Here is a 21635-nt window from a genome sequence, read left to right on the forward strand (position 1 = left end):
GTTATGTTTGACCATATAGCACTTGCTTGACACAGAATGAAACAAAAAGAAACATGACACTTTTTTTTTTTTTTTACAGCTGACAGCATAAATGCAAATCCAAAAGAGTATGTGGCACACTGGGTCTCTCTTGACTTTAACTCTATACAAGTTTTTAAACAATCACTATTCACAGCACATGTAATGTAAATGCTGGCCTACCAGACCCACCAATCTATATATATATATATATATATATATATATATATATATATATATATATATATATATATATATATATATATATATATATATATATATATTAGGTATCATTTTCAAAGGATGTGCCTGTGGACCTCACATTTAGATTTTTTTTTTTCTTCTTAACACACAATCATTCTCAAAGGGTCTGTACAAAAATGTGCAAAGAAATTATGTGCACACAAGTCATTTGAACAGTGTTAGAGAAGAATCTCACAGACACAGGGAAATGTTAGACAATAATTACTGATATTACCTCCATATATGTCAATAATCATGATAAACGGAGAAACACGATGCCAACACTTATCTGTTAGTTAAAAAAGATGGTAGTGTAAGTGGTGTACGCTGATTCTGGTGTATGATATATGTTAACACATTTTGAACTTTTTTAGGTAACATTCAAGACTGTACAAATAGTATAACACCCCTCCCCCCTGGGTTGTTCTTGTATATATGCATGTGTATATCACATTTGGGTCATGAGCCCAGAAAATTTCCCCCCAAAAAAGTGGCAAATAAATTGATGCAGTGATTTCACAACCCAATGGTGCTCACCTTTGAAATGCATAACTAGATTTTGATGATTACCTAACAGCTGTATAAACATCTGCATCTAATCTTTCCATACATGAAAGCTGTTATTTATTGGTGCCTTTGTAAAGGGGCCAAAAAAAGAAAAGAAGAAGAAAAAAGAGAGAATAATCCCACTCAAGTGTATAGTCCATACAACATTTTTTTTTCTAACAAGCAAATACAAATGTGGGATATTTCGAAGGGACTTAGCATTCCACCAAAGTTAGATTGAAGTGTATGATTGCAAGTAATAAAAAAGATGACATCTATCCTGAGGTTTTTACAAACAAGAAAAACAAAAATACAGTAGTACAGGTAAACAGCCTAAATAAAAAGTGATGTCTGGATGTTACACAAACTAAATCATACACAAAAAAAGAAATTCCAAGGACATTATTTTCTTTTACAATTATTTTTTTCGTTGTTACAGACTGCCTACGTAATAACCTGTAAGCAAATAGCTTTTCCTTCATGACTTTCTGTCAGTTGTCTATGTGTGTGATACTAACCTTTTAAAGGGCACCTATGTTGAAATAGGTATCGCTGCAGCCCGCAGACCTCTAAATGGGAGGGATTACATGGCAAGTAGGTTGGGTGACCTCCAAATGGGAGGGACTTAAACCACAAGTAGGTTGGGTTTAGGAGGTTGGGTTTAGGGTTGGGGTAGGTGTAGATGTTAATAAAACACAACAGGTTACTGTGGGGTTGGGTTTAGCGTCGGGGTTGGTGTAAACATTCATAAAGCACAATATTGGACTCTGTGTCATGTACAAGATATTAAATAAATAAAAACTCCAGGTTTTGTACATCCCACTTGGAGCGCAAGTCCCACTTACTTGAAGCTGACCTCCATTTATACCCTTCTCTCTATTTTACCCCTTTTCAAGATTTAAGATACGTCTTTTGTGTCTCCAGAATGTGTCTATATAGTTTCAGCTCAAAATATGCATCAGATTATTTATTATAGCTTTCAGAATATTGGAAAATGGGAGGAATTTGGATCCTATTTTAACGTCTTTTTTAACAACTTATTGGGTTTATATCACTCTAATATGAATGTGGACAAACTATATCTGCACACAGTTTTGTCCAAACAGCCTACAAAAAATGATATTCATCATAGGTGCCCTTTAAGATGTATGTGTTCTTTCAAAATGTGTGTTTTATTCATTTATTTTTTCGTGGCAAAACTTTAATGGCATGTCATTACGCAATGAAGCATGTAACAGTGTCTTTAGAAAAGTACAGGAAATCAGATCATAAAAATTTGCAATGATTAATAAAAATGATCTACGAAATGCTTTAATTTGAACTTATACAACCTGTTGTCTTATACTTCTATTTATTTTTGCATCATGCAGTTATTTTGCGTTTTACATATAATACAATACCAACATATTTTTGTCTACACAACAATATCAGTGTCGCTTGTGATATACTGTAACTTCAGTCAGCCCTGCTGTTCAAATAAAAGTAGAAATATATTTTACAAATGAATGTTAGTCTTTTCTGTCATCTCTTGTGATCATGGCCTAAGAAGCACTGCATGTCATTTTTTTTTTGTTCTAGTTTAAAGTGACACTGTACAGTGGCTGCGGTTCCACTGTGTAAAGCACAGTGAAAAACCTCACCCTTTAGCTCTTCAAAAAGAAGAAAAATAATGAAATAATTTATTAACTAACAAATATGACATGGTAGATGACTTAATTCTGCATCTTTAGAAAAAAAGAATATAAACAAATGGTAATATTTCTTAAAAAATGGGAAAATTTGTGTGAAATAAATTTTAATTTGACATGTTTAAGCACAGTTTATATTAAATATAGACCAAAGTGTAGCAAAGGGAAAACGAACAGGGGTCTTCACTCCTCCTCTGTGCATCCAAGTAACTCTGCGCGCAAAGTGATTCTGCCATACCACGACCAGGGAAGGATCCGAACGAATCTGGCGTAGATTGGAGGATCTATCACATTCTTTCTGTGGGTGTCATTATCAAAATTTCCTTGAAAGACCTGTTGAAAAAAAAAAAAAAAATTACAATTCATTTCACTGTCAAATGTTTTTTTTCACTATATAATATATACATGGTTACATCTTTAATTTGATCTAAATAATATATACAGCGCACCACAATTTACCAGTTCAGCGTATACTCAGACTAGGCTTCCGAACCGTGCCCCGGGCTTTTCCAAGTTTGATTGACAAGTGTGAAGTGTGAGTGTTCCGAATCGCGCCTGAGCGCAGTTCAGTTGGCCGGACCTTAGCCCGGTTAGAAGAGGCCACTGTGCTGCCTTAATAGCAGTAATATTATATAGTTATGTTTCAGTTATATAAATAATAGCAGCATATAAAAGAAACGATGACACCACTGAGTACCCTTGACACCCTTAGGCCCAATCCAAATTTTTTTTTTATACCCCTACTCCTATCCATACCCCTTTGCCTTTTCCTTGGTGCTTGAAACAGTGTGATGAGGTAGGGATATAAATATTCCCCTAAAAAATGGGACACAAACACACTACACATCTACTATAAACACACACCCACATCATCATGTCACCATGCACAAGTTGCGAACACTGTACATTGAGCATTTTTAAATTTTCATTCATATGGAGGTTCAACGTAATAATGCATCACGTCAGCTTTGTTTCTAATCTTCTGTATGAACTTGATGTACTGTGCTCCAGCAACAAGGCTGTTCATACAGTGGTTGCCCAGTAACATAAAAGCACTGTACAATGCTCTGTGACCAGTCCTGCTCGCGAAGTTGTTTTTTTTTTTGTTTTGTGTTTGTGTTTTGTCTCCTTGCTTTCATTGTAGCCTTGATGCTGCTGTAGCTGGTGTATTCATCCCCCTACCCATACACCTCCAAACTATAAAGAATTGGGCCGCCCCTACCCCTTCACGTGAATGCTCAAACTGAGCAATAGGGTTAAGTGGAAGGGCTGAGGGGTAGATTTGGAATTGATTGATTGATTGATTGATTGATTTTTTTTTCCAAGATATTAAAATATGAGTGAAGTTTTATACTAATGCAGCTTGAAAAATCAACAAATGAATGACTGTTAATTGAAACTCAACTTCTATACAGTGCATTAACACCGTGGCCATATTCATCTGTGTAAACACACAAAAACAACATTACCAATATAGCAGACACTGTAAAAAGGTCAGTCTCAGCCACTAGACAGGGTTCTGACAGGGTATTCGAGTGCATCGAGTGACGGTAATGACGATAAATTATGAACGCAGTTATGAATATATTAAAACATATACTTGTTTGTTGTAAAAAAAATAGTAAAAATGACAATAAACACTAATGGGTAAGGGGTAGAATTGGGATTAGGCCTAAATCTAGGGATGTAATGGCATCAAAATTTCATGGTATGGTAATACCTCGGTATGAATGGCGCGGTATGGTAATTATTAAATCATTTACAGGAAAAAAAAAACTAACGAAGAGACTTGAAAAATGTGCCAGAAATGTTTATTAAACAGTTTACCTGAACACTGAACATATAAATGGCATACAAATTAGCCATCTATCTGTAAACTTTGAAACAGGAACTTAAATTTTTCAAATTTAATAACAAATAATTATTAAACCATGTAAAAAAAATTAAGTTTCAATTTAGTATTCTTGAACATTCAGAAAAATAAAAAAATAGCAGCCTACTTATTGCAGCTGGACCATGTGCTGAATGAGTATTTGAGAACACTCAGCTCATTCACTCACTTATTCAGACAGAGACAAGTTTTTTAAAGAAAATTAGCATATCAACATTAACTGGTAATGATCTCTGGGTATTTACAATGTCCCCTGCAACAGAAAAAACCCTATTACTTGGGACTGAGGTTGCTGGGACAGAGAGATATCACTTGGCCAAGGTTGACAGCAGTGGGTAACGTTGTGCATTGTCTTTCCACCACTCGAGAGGACAAGCCATGAGTGAGATAGAGGTCTCTTTGCGGTACAAGTCAATGTCTGCATCAAGCTGAGCAGTGTGTTGTGTTCTGCTGTCCCCTTGACTAAAAGAATCCCCATCATGTTATATCGTATTCCCCGACTTGTATTTCACCACAGTCTGAAAGTGCCTGCAAACCGTTTTTTCTTTGTCTGTCACCTTTTCTCCTTTCTCGTTTCTTTTCAGAGAGAAACCAAAATGCTACCACACATCTGATTTAAAACCCGCTTAAGGTTCGACCATTTCAAGCTCTTTTCCTTTACCGCTGCTAGCAGCACCCTCCATTTCCACATTACTGGATCTGTAGTGACAACAGACAGCAAAGGATGATGGCCAAGCCTGGGCTGATGGGAATTGTAATTCCTGCTACCTCCTGTTCACTCCATTCGTCAGAGCAAACTTTTTTCAGAAGACCTATCGTTTCATCGAGTCATGCAATCATAGTAATATCGAAAATTTTTGCTATTGCGGTACAACGGTATTATTATATATACCATTACGTCCCTAATTAAATCTTATTAAAAAAAAAAGCAAGAAACAACTACAGGACTGTTTATGACCACATTTTATGTACAATTTGGTAACAAGTCTTAAAATGCAATCTTTAACTCTCCCTGGCAAACCAGTGAGAGCCTCACATAGTTTAAAACCATTCAGTTCTGGCTTCCAGATCACCAATTCAGGGTTATATTCACAAATAAAGTTTTTTTTTTTAATTGATCTTGATGAAATCAGCCTGACTTTGTATTTCCTACTGCAGACATAAACGTTGACCTATCAATCAAACAGCACTTATTTACAATACAGCGTCATAGAAAGGATGTGGAGTCCATGATTTATGAATAACCTCTGAGTGTGCAGCTGATCAGTCGCTGAAGGCAAACAAAGCTCAAGTATGTTCAGAGTAAAGAGTTCAAAGAAGGGTAAAATTCAGAAAGCAGCAAGGAGCTTGGCTGAGATGCCAGTCTTCATGTGGGCTTCAAAGATAAATTCTGCTAAACTCTCAGAGCTGACAGCACATATTCATCAGTGGTGAGTAAACAATAAGAGCACAGAGATCCTGGGTGTCTAAAAGCTGGTGTCACAAGCATTACAGCAATGTGTGACATGCAGTACTGTATTCTTGCTCTCTCTCTCTTTTCCACACTGAATCAGCGTTTCCAGATTGTACCATGGAGTGAGTGTCTTGTTTTGCTGCTCAACTCTTTTCAATGTTCTCAGAGGCAGAGCGAGTGGAAAGTCATACAAAATTGATTAGGCAAAAGGGCAGCTCAAAACATGAACTCATTCGCTGAACTTCTCATCTGATTCCCGGTATGTTTGTAGAGAATCTTAGTGCACGGGAAAGTCTTTCAATGTCAATCTTTTCTGCTAGTTTTACAGTATATAACGATAAGGCCTGCATATTTTGGGCAGCTATATGTGTAGAACGATAGTATAAAATGCATATAAGTCAAGAAGGATTTATTAGACTGCTACTGCAAAATGTGTCTTTCACTTGTATTTCATTACCTTGATAACATTTCAGTGATGTTGGCCAAATACAGCAGCCTATAGAATCTGGGCCTACTTGAAGTCAATGAAAAGCATATTTGCAGGCAGTTTTGAATGTGAAGAGATCTCCTAAATGGACAACTTGTTCGGCAAGAGAGTTACAGTGACAGTTTTACCTTATAATTTACTCTCCTTCAAGTGGTTTAAAAGCGTTATGTGTTTGCTGAACACAAAAGAAGATGTTTTAAAAAACGCTTATTGCTGGGACCCATCGACCCATCTAAACAAATTCTATAGCACTTTTCAAAATGTCTTCTTTTGTGTTCGGCAGAAGAAAGAAACTCAAAGGTTTTGAACAAGTAAAGCCAACAGACTCATTGGAAATACATGCCTAAGCCTATAATTTAGCAAAACCATACAAAAGTACTACAACACACATTCCATGGCAGTCTCTTGGTAAAATGAACACTGTGGGGCATTATAACACCAACTAGGGATGCCATACACCTTATTTTTTTTCATTCATTCATTTTTTTTGGCTTAATCTCTTTATTCATCAGGAGTTGCCACACTGGAATGAACCGGCAATTTATCCAGCATATGTTTTACACAGCGGATGCCCTTCTAGCGGCAACCCATTACTGGGAAACACCCATACAGACACACACACTGTGGCCAATGTAGTTTATTCAATTGCGCATGTCTTTGGACTGTGGGGTAACCAGGAGAACCTGTAGGAAACCCAAGGGAACATGGGGAGAACATGCAAACTCCACATAGAAATGCCAACTGACGCAGCCAGGACTCAAACCAGCGACCTTCTTGCTGTGAGGTGACAGTGCTAAACTCTGACCCACCATGTGGCCCTACCACCTTATTTTTTAACAAATGAAAATATGATGTCATACTTTTAGTTTGAATTTATCCAAATAGTCTTTGAGAAAGATCTGATTTTATTAAGTAATTAAATTATGTCCTTGTTTTGTAAGGATGGCTAAATCTCTCCATAATATCAGACCTCGCAAACTCTTATGGAATTCCATGAGGCAAGACCAAAAGAATTGCCATGCAATAAACAATAAACTTTCTAGTCTGAGTAGCAGACCTGCAAGAGAGAAAGCTCAGTTACCCATTATGTGCCCCCCCCCCCGCTCTGCCATCCCCTTCACTTCTCTCTTCAGTTTGCCTACAGAGCAAACAGGTCTGTGAATGATGCAGTAAATATGGGACTGCATTATGCTCTGCAACACCTAGACAGACCAGGGACCTATGTGAGGACCTTGTTTGTTGACTTCAGCTCGGCGTTTAACACTATCATCCCAAAACTTCTCCTGCCCAAATTAACTCAGCTCTCTGTGCCCACCTCTGTCTGTCAGTGGATCAACAGCTTCCTAACGGACAGGCAGCAGCTGGTGAAGCTGGGAAAATTCTCATCTAGCATCCGCACAATCAGCACTGGCGCCCCCCAGGGGTGTGTCCTCTCCCCACTGCTCTTCTCCCTGTACACGAATGACTGCACTTCAAAAGACTCCTCTGTGAAGCTCTTGAGGTTTGCAGATGACACCACACTTATCGGCCTCATTCAGGATGGTGACGAGTCTGCTTACCAACAGGAGGTTAAGGAGTTGGCTGTCTGGTGCAGTCACAACAACCTGCAGCTCAACACGCTCAAAACAGTGGAGATGATAGTGGGCTTCAGGAGAAACCCCCCTGCTCTCCCTCCACTGAGCATCATGGACAGCATTGTGGCAGCAGTGGAGTTATTCAGGTTCCTGGGCACCACCATCTCTCAGGACCTGAAGTGGGACACTCACATTGACTCCATTGTCAAAAAAGCTCAACAGAGGCTGTACTTTCTTCATCAGCTGAGGAAGTTTAAACTCCCAAAGGAGCTGCTGAATCTGTTCTACACCTCCATCATTGAATCAGTCATCTGCACATCAATAACTGTCTGGTTTAGCTCAGCTACTAAATACGACCTCCAAAGACTACATCGAATAGTTCGGACTGCTGAGCGAATCACTGGTATAACCCCTCCTACTCCCCAAGAACTGTACTTATCCAGAGCGAGCAGAAGGGCTGCCAAAATCACTCTGGACCCCTCACACCCAGCACACTGCCTCTTTGAACTTTTACCTTCTGGTCGACGCTACAGACCACTGCGCACCAGAACAGCCCGACACAGAAACAGTTTCTTCCCTCAGGCAATCCATCTCATGAACACTTGATGATAATAATTGCGAAACCAACATCACTACTTGCTATACACTTTTATACACATATACACTTATTTAACAACACACTTTACATGCCAATTTGCACATAACAGCTGCACATATAACGTTGTATATAGTAATAAACATGTACATACACTTGTCAATCTGTATATTTGCACTCACTACTTCTATTTTTAAAAAAAATATTTTTATTATCTGTTTTTTGTCCTGTCTCTGCAATCCTGTTGCACTGTAGAAGCTCTGTCACGAAAACAAATTCCTTGTATGTGTGAACATACCTTGCAATAAAGCTCTTTCTGATTCTCTTTCTGATTCTGATTCTTCAATTAGAGCTCAAATCACTGACATTCCACACTGAATCTTCATCCTCTTCATATGATCCTCTTCATATCTTGTGAATCTATAACTGTGTGAATGGTAAATGGTCTCAATTTTGCAGTTGTCACTAGTATTATGATAATTATTGTCTGTGTTTGGAAAAAAAAATGTGTCCTATTGAAATGTTAAATTGTCTGTCAGTTATGAACTTTTTACCACAGGTGATTAGTTTTTAGGTTGACATATGACCAGACAGAGGTCTTGGTGAAGCTTTTATTATCTTTAATTTATGGTTCTTTGTTCTGAGTTGAGTATTTAGGGGGAAAGGTGCAAACATGTCATTGGGATCTTGTAGCCAAGACTCCCCGTTGCAGCGTGTAAGTTTCTAAGACTTATTTGCTGCAACATGCTTTTCTGGTCAGGTATGCATCTCTAACTCTGATTTATCTTTGAGTAATGGATGTTGTATATTTACAGTATAATCTCTGAGTTTGGTTTTCTGATTGTTTTATTATGTATTTGCCATAATACAATGTTACTGTACAAATAAAATGCTATATTTGATTTATTTTGAATTCGACTGAAATCATTATTACCACTAAATTGTGAGGACACTTTTGTTGGCCTTTGGTGTTTTACGGCCAGTGTGGAACTACAGGATCACAAATACAGAAGAAGATAGCACTTATTTGTTGGCCTTTAGCTTTCTGACCACTTTTGATCTAGCAATTTGCATAGTAAAAGTCACATATGACTGGGCTAATGTAATGGGCCATAAGAATCATGTCGGCGAGCCCAAATGAGGAAGGCATGTGAAATTGCCCACGCATGGACTCAAAGTGACAATTGGTCCACAATGAAAGAATAACTGAAAGTACTGTATAGTGTATCTGATATAATCAAATATTTAAATTTATTAACTTTTGATGAATGTGATTCGTTACTAATTAGCAACAGTCTACATTTAATGATCCCTTAAATTGCAGTCAGATTAAATTTGGAGCTGGAAATAAATAAATAAATTCTAATAAACAAGACAATTATTTTCAGACGTGCTAGGAAAGACACACATTAACCTTCGACCATGTTGTTAGTTTCGTGATTGGGCTAATAGATGGAGTTTTACAGCATAGAGGTCACCATGAGGTGAAGTATGGACATTTTCTACTTTTATTAGTGGTGTGTAATGTACATTTTTCAGTTGATTGAAAAATACAAAGTCCAAAATCATTTTAAAACATATCATTCAGACTTTAGAAATTAATCGTTTGCTATAAAATCGCTAAGATGGATTTGTAAAACTGTGTATTTTATGTCATGCTGATTTCACGATCTATACTCATCTAAAAATATATTTTTCCAATTAATTATCTACCAAAAATAAAATAAACATCATGATTTTTCAATTTAATCAGACCAGTTTGAGCTGAAGTTCTCTGAAATTAATTTTAACAGCACTCCCCACGTAAGGCGTTAAGGTTAATTACTTGAACAACAGATATCTTCACTGTTTAACTGATAAAAGCCGTTGAATAAAAACAGACTCACTGAGGTGTAATGCACATCCCTTTTATGGTACTTATCCATTTCAGTCTTTCACGCTACAGTAAACACTAAAACTCCAGCGCACGCTTTCTCTTGCTGTGACCGTAACCAAATGAGACATCTCACTCTTCTGATGTACCCTCTGAAGACATGATGGAAACAAGTCACTCTCAATTACCTTCTCTCCCTGCGCTCCCAAGAACATTTGCAGTGATTATGCATAAAAGCCGCAAAGAAAACAAATCCATCTCAGACATCCAGTAAATCTGCACCCGGTGTTTACTGCTTAATCTAATCCCTCCACTGCTCATGACTGTAAAGCTGTGGAACTGCAAGTGGTCTTTAGAGCAGTGAAGGAGTGTTTGGCATGTGGCAGCAAATGGGGGATTTTCTAAGAAGGTGCATCAGGTATCTCTGATATTCTATTTGGAGGTGAGGGCTTTTGGACACTTTTATCACTTCATAGGCCCTTCAAGCTGCGCGACTGCTCAATTCATAAACACGTCCTTTGAAGTGGCTCCTTCATATGGAGCCGAATCAGTGTGAAAATCCCTCGAGTGACGCTTAAAGTGGCAAGGCAATCTGAAGTCCTTTTGGAGCGTGGCAAAAACAAGGCTGTCTGTGGACAGATCTGGGTATTACATTTGAGCAGGGCTTTGATGCCAGCTGATTTCGAATCTGCTTGACAAACAGACAGATAGATAGATAGATAGATAGATAGATAGATAGATAGATAGATAGATAGATAGATAGATAGATAGATAGATAGATAGATAGATAGATAGATAGATAGATAGATAGACATATGTGTAGATAGTGAGACAGACAGAGAGAGACTTTTCACTACACTTTAATAATAATAAACACTAAAAACACATCCTAATTATAAAAAAAAAAAACATTTACATAAAATTACACTGAAATTCACTAATAAAATGTAAATATAAAATTTTCAATGTTTACCAATTAAAAACTAAATTCCCTAAATCACACAGGGCCCTATCCTACACCCAACGCAATAAGGTGCAAGATGTGTTTGGAGCGATGTATTGCTATTTTAAGACCAGCGCAACCCTAATTTTCACAATTTGCATGTTGTTTAAATAGCATAATCCATTTAAATTCATTCATTTTCTTTTTGACTTAGTCCCTTTATTAATCCGGGGTCGCCACAGCGGAGTGAACCGCCAACTTATCCAGCACGCATTTTACACAGCGGATGCCCTTCCAGCTGCAACCCATCTCTGGGAAACATCCATAAACATCCACATTCATACACTACGGACAATTTAGCCAACCCAATTCACCTGTGCCGCATGTCTTTGGACTGTGGGGGAAACCGGAGCACCCGGAGGAAATGCGAACGCAGGGAGAACATGCATGCTCTACACAGAAACGCCAACTGACCCAGCCGAGACTCGAACCAGCAACCTTCTTGCTGTGAGGCGACAGCACTACCTAGTGCGCCACTACATTGCCCATCCATTTAAATCACTTTGTGAATTCATTGGAGTTCTGGTCTAAAATAAAGGTGTGTTAAGGTGCACTGATGGCGCTTTGCTATTTTCAGAAACTGAAATAGACCACGCCATTGACCATCTAAAAATAGGTCTAAAGTTCAGTGCAGAGTGCGTTAGTTATGCACCTCTGTGGGTTCAAACGCTTACACATTGCTTAATACACACAGGATATACAACAATACACAAATGTAGTAATAAAGGATTAAAATGTAAGAAATATATATATATTATTTTCTACATAAATATAAAAACCACTACCCCCATGCCTTCTTCATGCCTCTATGCCTTTTTTCAGTTCATTCATGAAAATTGGCATTTGTATAATGTTATTATTATTAGCAGTATGATTTATTGTATGCATTTTTACATTTGTTTTAATAAAAACAAGTTTAGATTTGTCAACCTGTTCATTTATTAATTTGCTGGAAATTAGAACTGAATTTAGAAATAGTTTTGAAACAAATATTTGCGCCTAACAAACAAAATTAATATGTAGACTAATGGATGTCTTCAGCATGCGTACAACGCCACTTCCTTAACCCAAGAAAGTAAAGGAGTAAAGAGTAAAAGTAAAGAGAAAGTTAAAGAGGCTGAATGGAAAAGGCTCACTCTATCCTCGCACAGATTGTGTTTAATTGTTTTCTCGCTAATGAAGCGTTCAGTTTTTCCACTTAAAAAGTCTTCCATGTAAATAGCAAATGCGCCATGGCGCGATGCAACTGACTCTTAAAGGTAATGGGAGATGAGACTCTGATTGGTTTAATGCCCGTTATGCTCCGAACACACCCATAACTCGGAGCAAAGCATATTTTTCCATCCTTAAAACAACAAAAATGGATTTGGACATGCCCTTAATGCTTTTGCACCATTCGCTTTAGACTTTGTGCCTATATCGTTAAAATAGAGCCCACAGCCACCAAAGCCCTTACATATTTCCATTCAGATTAAAGAATATGTTTAATGTGTTTGTAATATGTACAGTATATTCTTATTACATTTAAGTGTTAATTTAAGTTAATCGCCATTTTTCATTTCAGGACCGTTTCAATTGGATGCATGTCATTATATGGAAAAAAAGGCAATCTTATGTTCCGTTTCATGGCAAATTTCAGCTATGAATTACCAAATAACATCTATATTCAGCGTTTTTATCTATGTTATAAAAAGGACAGATAGATCATTTTCAGTAGACTTTTGAAGTATTGCATTGCTTGAGAAAAAAAGTTACAATTTAATTTCATTTGATTTAATTAAGTTGGTTTAATATCAGATACATTGGAATATAGAAAGCATATTTGTCTGCTTAGATGACTGATTCATGGACAGTTTTCCTTGTGCATGAAACAACCCACATGTCAAAAAAACAATGAAAACAGAGAACAATCATGATCATTTTAATCATTAGTGCACAGGTGCCAAAGCTGCTGTTGATCTGCATTACTAAATGTCTAAAAGCATAGATTTACAAATAAATTCTGTTGTTTTGTTAATGAATCATATTATTAATTATTATTAATATTATTATGTATCTGAAAGAAACTGAAAGATTAAGGTAGTAAGCCAGTGCCTGAGGTCTCTTAAATGTCATGGATATGCATGGCATTTGCAAGTTATATGTACCGCAAGTACAGGTCAGGCATTTTTCTGATCTGCTCCACCCACATTTTCCCACCAGAAGCCTTAGATCTGAAACTAAACTTCTCCTTCAAATACCCAGATCTGGGCTAAAAATCAAGGGGAAATTGAGCCTTTGATGTAGCCAGTCTCACACTGTGGGACAAACTCCCACTTTATATTAGATCAGCTTCCACTTTGCCTGGGTTTGTCTGAGTCTTGTCTTAAAACTCATTTATTCTCTGTAGCTTTTTGGTTATAATGAGTGTCATGTTTTATCTTTTTTGCTGCTATTAATATAGTTAACCTTTCTTTTTAATTGTACCCATACAGCACTTTATTCACCCTTCAGCTACCTAAAAATGTGACAGTAAATAAACTGAATGTGACAGTAAATGAACTGAACATATTGTACTAACCATAAGAGTATATAGACATTTTACTGTCCTCCACAAAAGATGAATGAATTAATGAATGAATGAATATATGAGGGGTCAGCAAGTAATTTAGGCTAAAAAAATGTCAATAGATGGCAAATATTTCAGATATTAATCGAGGAAAAATCCAATTGACTGTGACTGACTGAAAAAGTAGAGTCTTTTGTAACTGGAAGTGGGTTGTTTCTCTGTATTAAATCCTTAAACACTCATTAATAAAAAGCTGGTGTTGATCAGTAAGCCCACAAATATCTTTATTCACCAACAACCAGCAACAAAAGTACTTGAATAAGCCCATTAATAGTATGTTTGAGTTGTGTCCTTAATGAACTATGTTCTATTTCCTGTTTAAATTTTGTGAATAATAAATGTGTATCATCAATTTACTTGCCACACAATGAAAGCCTAACATACTGTAAAATGTATTTGATGTAGCCTACGTTTAGACACAGATTTATTCATTGGGATCCTAACATCCTAAACGGTACAATGCTTTAGTACTAATGTTTCTGTGTCCTCAAGCACTCAGGGACAGCTCTAAAGGGGTGGCATAGGGTGACAGTGGCATCCCAATAAATATGCTTGCTAAAAATGCAGAAAGCTGCCAGTTTTACAGCTCAAATACAGGTGAAGTGCGATTTTGCAAGCTGCAGACCCCTTCTATGTTCATTGTGAGTAATGAATTATGATTACAGGCCTATAAATATTGATATGCGTTAATTTTGAAAGCTTCAGTTTGCGATTATAATTATGGGGCCATGATGCATCAGGACCACTTTAAAAAAAAGTTTTAACGGTTAAAGGCATGCTGACTTTCCTAAATAATCTTTAAGAACGTGGCAAAAGCTAAAAAAATTGAATAAATGGGGTAATATTAAATAATTAGAAAAAGCTCCTTTGGCACTTATTTCAGCGAGATGAAAAACAGTGTTGGGCAATAATATATATAGTATACTAATAATATACTAGCATATTAGTAATGCGCTACTGTAACTACATTACTTTTGACAGTATCTAATACTGTAAAGCATTACTTTTTAAATATAATAACATATTAATTTATTAATTTTACAATATGATGCGTTTGTCTGTTACTTGTTAAGTTAATCAATTTTGGCTCGAGTCTAGCCCACATCTTCTTGTTTACAGGGGAATTGTGGGATTGGTGGATGTCAACCAACCACCGTACAGAAGACGCGTCATGTATGAGGCGCCAGACTGGACAAAAGTCAAGCGATTGCAGAGACCGAAAGTGCATGCAAGAGAGGTCAAGTGTATGTGCAAGAGAGACCGAATGTGCACGAGGTACACCGAGTGTGTACACAAGAGAGACCAAATGCGCACGAGGTAGACCAAGAGACTAGTAACGTTACTATTATTACAACTATTACTAATACTATATGTTTGTTGTTTCAAATAAATAAGCACACATTTGTTAGCTGTATAAAAACACTGATAACTTTAGCAGATACAGTGACACATTTCTATTATATTTCAGACCACGCTATTTAAATGCATAGTGTTGTATTGCTCAGAAAAATGCTGTGCTGTGTATTTTTAAAGTTGTTATACAACAGCATATTTTGCACTTTGAATCCACATAGCTTACTTTCCATGAGTTGTTGATATACCACATTTAATTTGTGATTAGTTTGAAAAAAATGCTCATAGATTTCATTTTTGGGCAGCTGTTATGTTTTTGTTTTGTTTAGAATGGATCAAATTTATGGTTGTCTATAATAGCCGTTCTGTGGTGCTGAGTTTCACCAAATTAATTCTGAATAATATTTCACATTACTTTCATTTATTTAATGCATAAAGGTTTTGAGTTTGACGTATAGTGTCACTATTTTCATACTCAAGCTGTTAAGGTACATGTTTAAAGGGTTAAATACAAACTTTCATGAGGATAAAGTAACTTAATTTTTTGCTTTTTTTGTTTCTGAATATATCATTCATCTGGTTCATCACCTTGTGATATTTTTTATTTTTATTCTTGTGCTGCTGGTCTACTTAAATAAATTAGTTTTTAAAAAAAATGCTTTTTGTTTAAGTTTGTCTTGTGTTTTAGTTGTGAGAATGTAAATTAATTAAATCTGTGAAGCTGATCAACAATGCATTCCCCATGCAGCACTGAAGTGACATTATAAGGGCATTAATGGGAGCATTAAAAATCTTCTTTGGAAAAGTAACTAGTTAAACTGTAACTAGTTACTATTTTTTCAGTAATTAGCACAACACTGGTTGTTTGAAATGCAATTGCAAATCAGTCAACATAACTGGAATAGTTAAAATCAAGAGTAGCCATTTTGCCATCTTGAATTTATTTCACAATTTGCAGGCTCGCACAAGGGCCGTAACATGACTTTAAAATGATGGCCAGATACTCCCTTTATAAAACAAATGACCCTTTAAGTACAACAACATATTTTATTTCATATTATAAACTATATAATATTGCTTTATCTTATGTGCCAGCTGGCATTATCCTCCTCATTTGCTTTCATCTGAGCCAAATTCATATTGTGCAGTGTTACGGTGTCATCTGTAGTGGAGCAGCTCGCTCAATTTAATGTTATTAACTAATGATGGAGATACTGCGTGAGCTCTTGGCCTTTTCTGGACTGTCTATAAAAGTAAGTGTTTAAGAAGTGGCAGGCCATATGATTTACAGAGACTTGACATCTCACACCCTGGCGGAGACCAAGGACACGATCACATTTAATACACCATTCCTTCTCATTTTCTCCTTCATAAGTCATTTTTTAAACTCATCCATATACTGTAGCAACAGTGGAAATAAACAGGCTGTGCTGATCACAGCAAACAATCCTCCAACAATAGATCAGATGCGAGGGTTCCATGGGTACAGTTGTCCTATTTCCCCTGAGTGCTGATAAAACCGAGAAGATCTGGTGTGACTCAGCAGGAAAGCAATCCTGTAAGGGCCTGATCTGTATTTCTGTCATTACTCAAGCATGCCAACTTATCAAAGCTGCTCATTACCCCTTGCTGAAGCAAGTTCCATATGGCAGCTTTCAAATTATGTTTGTGCTTTTTTTGAGCTGTCAATCGATTAAAATATGAATTCTAGATTCATCTGATTTATTTTGTACACATTCAGTGCACATATTCTTAGGCTTAGTGTCTTTCAAAAGTGTGGGATCAGTAAGGAATTGAAATAAATGCTGCTATTTTGTATATTGCATTTATTGTAATATTAAGAAATTGGTCAACACAACAGACTATTGGATTGTGGAGTGCTGACTGCTGAAAAATCTGAATATTTCACAACATTTTATTTTTTGCAGATAATTGGGCTCAAATAAATGGCAGATATGTGTCCACTTCCGTAAAACTCCGATAAAGTTGCATAATCTATTTCCGCCATACTAATGCCAAAAAATATGCTGTTTAATATTTCTGTTTATTGCAGTAAATTATAAATTAAATATGATTTTTTAGATACAGTATATTTGCATTTATTACATGACAAATAGTGAAATTAATAATTTTATAAAAAAAATAAAATAAATAAATAATAATAATAATAATAGTCTGAGGTTTGCTACCTAAACACTGATTTCAACAATCTCTGGGATTACATTCGGAATAGAAACACTGTTAATATATTTATTTTCTACCATTAGAGCCTACATACAAACTAATATGTTAATTTAATATTTCTGTCAGAAATGTCAGGTCAGTCCAGTCACTGGAACTGCAAATAAACTGCAAATAAGTTGTGACTTTAGCCTGCTTATGCTTTCTGTTTAGATTTATTTATTTTTGCTTCATCACCAAACCGAAGAATATGATTCAAAGTTCAGCATGTGTCAATGTAACTCACTTACTTTAGGATCATTTTATGGCTGATATACCCAACATGGTCTCATGGTTAGGGCTGGGCAATAATGCCAAAAAAAAAAAAAAAAAAAAAAAAAAAAAAATATATATATATATATATATATATATATATATATATATATATATATATATATATATATATATATATATATATATATCATCACAATATCATGTTTCATATCATTTGATATCGATAATTATTGAATATACAATACATTTAGGAATTTTAGGATTTTTTATTTATTTAACCCCTTTATTTTAATTTGCCAACATTAATAAAGCAAATAGTTTTAATAGTCAAAAACTAAAATGTTAAAACAAAATATCTGATCTCTTTATAATTAATAAACATACGAGTTAAAGACACTCTTAAACTTGATAAATAAAATATTACAAAGTGTGTGCAATGGTAAAGTGTAAATACCGAACAATCAAAGCAAACTTTAAGGTCTGAATAATAATGATACGGTAAACCTCAAATGCTGTAAACAAAACGAATTATGATAATCAAATCTGAGCTTTCATGTAAAGGAACTAACCATCATTATTCAAATACATACTGCAACATCAAAAAAGCCACTCTGGTGACAACCTTACATCCTTTTTTTATTTACAATCTTTTCAATGCTGCTAGCCACGGCACACATTTTTGAATGTGTTGTTATTCTGACCTGGGGTCCGTTCTTCGTACGTGGATTACTCAGTTAGCTGGATTTGGTTATTGACGATTTGAAACGATGCAGGATCGTTTAGTTCTTCAAAACTCATGTGAGAGTTGTTGTCATAGCAACAGTTCTGGTAGCTCAAACCTGCTCGGGAGCAGTCTCATTTCATATAAACAGGATTAGATAGGGTCAGTTCAAGCAAAGATAATAGTGAAAGTTTTTATATACATTTGGGAAAATAGTAAATATATTTTTTGAACTAATATATATATATAGTTTACAAAATTTTAAGAATTTTCCCATGAATGTGTCATATAATCACTAAAAATGGGAGAATCACAACTTTAATTTGATACATGGCACATTGTCAGGATAATTAGAGGCATGTGTGTTGCAGTTTTAAATATAATCTTTTTTCAAATTGGAATTTCTTAAAAACATGATTTTATTGCATCTAAAATTAAGCAAATATTTTTCATGCCCTAACTCAGTCAATATTAAAGATATCAAGGTTATATTTTCACAGAATATTAACATTTGTGTAGAAAGATTTTATGTCAAATACTGTGAATCACAAAAAACATCACTTTAGCTGGGTTTTCAAAGAGAGGGTCACATATGTAAATGTGGTTAATGCTATGGTAATAATAACAGAAGACCATACCTTTTCAAACATATAGGGCTTTATTTTAATGATCTAGGTGCAAAGTGCAAAAACATTAAGGGCATCTCCAAATCCACTTTTGCTATTTTAAGGATAGAAAAATCAGCTCTACGCCGCTCTGAGCCTCCTCATTCTTTACTTTCACTTTCACTCTATTTCGTGGATAGGGAAACGTGTTGTACGCACAGACATCCATTAGCCTACATAATTAATTTCGTTTGTTAAGCGCAAAGATTTGTTTCAAAACTATTTCTAAATTCAGTGCTAATTTACAGCAAACTAATTAATGAACAATAATAACGAAGTGTGGTCAAAAACTGAGTTATATGCAAATAAATGCTATGCCCATATGGTCCAAAACCTGACAAGTGGGCAAATCTAAGCTTGTTTTTAATAAAACAAATATAAATATGCATTTAATAAATAATACTACTACTAATAATAACATTATACAACAGCAAATTTTCATGAATAAACTGAAAAAGCCTCCCGAGATGAAAAAGGCATGAAAGGCAGTGGTTTTTATTTTTATGTAGGAAATAATAATTTCCTTTATATAAATAATAAATTCATTTAATTCTTTTTCATTTGTAAAGATATTTGTGTATTGCTGTACATCCTGTGTGTATTAAGCAATGTGTACGCGAGGCGCATGACTAACATGCTCTGTGCTGGACTTTAGACCTGCTCTCAGCTGGTTTATTGTACAGTCTATTCCCAAAATAGCAACACGCCAACAATGCGCGTTAACACACCTTTTATCTAGACCGAAACACCCATGAGTCCACAAAGTGGCGCAAATGGATTTGCTATTTAAACAACGTGGCGGAAAACAGGAAAATTATGGACTGAAAATAGCAACACGTAATAGATATGATAGGGCCCATAAAATGCTAAACTCTATATGTATAAAAGGTTATGCATTGAAATGTTAACAGTGGTAAGCATATTTATTGAACATGTAAACATTAAGAGCCAGCGTAACTGTATTATTCATACAGTACACATTTTTTTTTATTCTGCCATTATTTACTTACCATTCAGTTGTTTCAAACCTGTTTGAGTTTTTTTTTTATTATAATTCAACTGAAAATAAAAGAAAATTGGAAAGGGAAAAGTTGGAAACGAGTTACTGATTTCCACAGTATTTAAATTACTATTGGTTTTCATCATTCTTCAAAATATATAATTTTGTGTTCAACAGAAAAAGTAAATCATAAAGCTTTGGCATTTCTTGAGGTTGGGAAAATAGCAAGTAAAATTTTATTTTGAAATGAACTATCCTTGTAAAATTATACCCCATAAAATTACATTTGATCATCATCTTATGGTTCATATCACTCGTTTGGTAACTATTTAGTACAGAACCGTACTGTCACCATTTCGCAGACACTTCCAGAAGCTTTTTTTTTTTCCACAATGGTAATGTCTATGGCTGCAAGCCAATCCACAACACTAATGCAACCGCTGTTCCAGAGCTCATTTCACCTGAAGACAGTAAATAGTAGGTTGCAGTGTATTCAGTTTCATCTTCAATGCCCATCATCCCAAGAACCCTATTGCCAACAGCCAGATAAATTGCACTGAAAAACTAGCGTTAGACCAGATCTAAATCGAAAAGGTTAAAAAAGAGATATGATACAATCAGATATCACATTTTCTCCAAGAGTTGAAAGCAACTGGGCATATGAGAGAGGTGAGATAAGATGTCGGTCAAGCTTGAAAGTGGTATTGTAACTACAAAGTGATAGTGATCAGCATGATCTCACGAGAAAACGTAAGTATTTTACGTTTTGTCAGTTTAGTGGCTAATTCGCACAAATTCGTACGAGTTCAGTCGTACGAAATTGTACAATTTTAAAAAGGAGGTGTGGCACCTAACCCCGCCCCTAACCCCAACCATCATTGGCGGATGAGCAAATCGTATTAAATTGTACGAATTAGATCATACGAATTATCGTACGTGATAATAAAATGAGATAGTTTGAAGAAAGCTGGAAAGCTGTAACCACCCAGCAGACACACAACGTCATAAAACGTTAATATTAGATTAGATTTAGGTCACCAGAATCTAAGGACAATGTTATTTTGACAACCAAAAACTACGTGAAATGGTTTTATGTTATGTTGGAAAGTGACCAAAATCCAATGTTGAGCCCATATCTTTAACCAACATCATATTGACAACAAATACTGACATTTATTCATCAGGCATGGCAGCCAAAGTCTAATGTCTGATAGACGTCATATGGGTAACGTTCACACAACGGCAAGCTGTAACTTCATTAGATGTTGATATTTTGTTGTTTTTAGGTTGCAAAATGCAACATCTGTCCGACATTGGACATGATGTCTGCCTGACGTTGAGTTCTGATGTCAACCTAATTTTCATTTTCAAATAAAATGCAACGTCCCACGACGTTGGGGTGCAACATCAATCTGACGTCATGTTGACATACTGCGCCTGCTGGGCATTGACTTCCACAATGT

General features: G+C 35.7%; 1 protein-coding gene across 3 annotated transcripts in view; it reads right to left on the reverse strand.

Moving 5' to 3' along the window:
- Nucleotides 1–878: 878 nt before the first annotated feature.
- edil3a (EGF-like repeats and discoidin I-like domains 3a) overlaps nucleotides 879–21635 on the reverse strand; it is a 338241-nt gene continuing 317484 nt past the window's right edge. For all 3 annotated transcript variants that reach the window (XM_056458380.1, XM_056458381.1, XM_056458379.1), the window contains one exon: nucleotides 879–2828. In XM_056458380.1, the coding sequence (XP_056314355.1) occupies nucleotides 2679–2828 (150 nt within the window). In that variant the 3' untranslated portion in view covers nucleotides 879–2678. The remainder of the gene's footprint in view (nucleotides 2829–21635) is intronic.

The sequence above is a fragment of the Danio aesculapii genome, chromosome 5, assembly GCF_903798145.1.
Source record: "Danio aesculapii chromosome 5, fDanAes4.1, whole genome shotgun sequence".
In the NCBI taxonomy this organism is placed as follows: domain Eukaryota; kingdom Metazoa; phylum Chordata; class Actinopteri; order Cypriniformes; family Danionidae; genus Danio; species Danio aesculapii.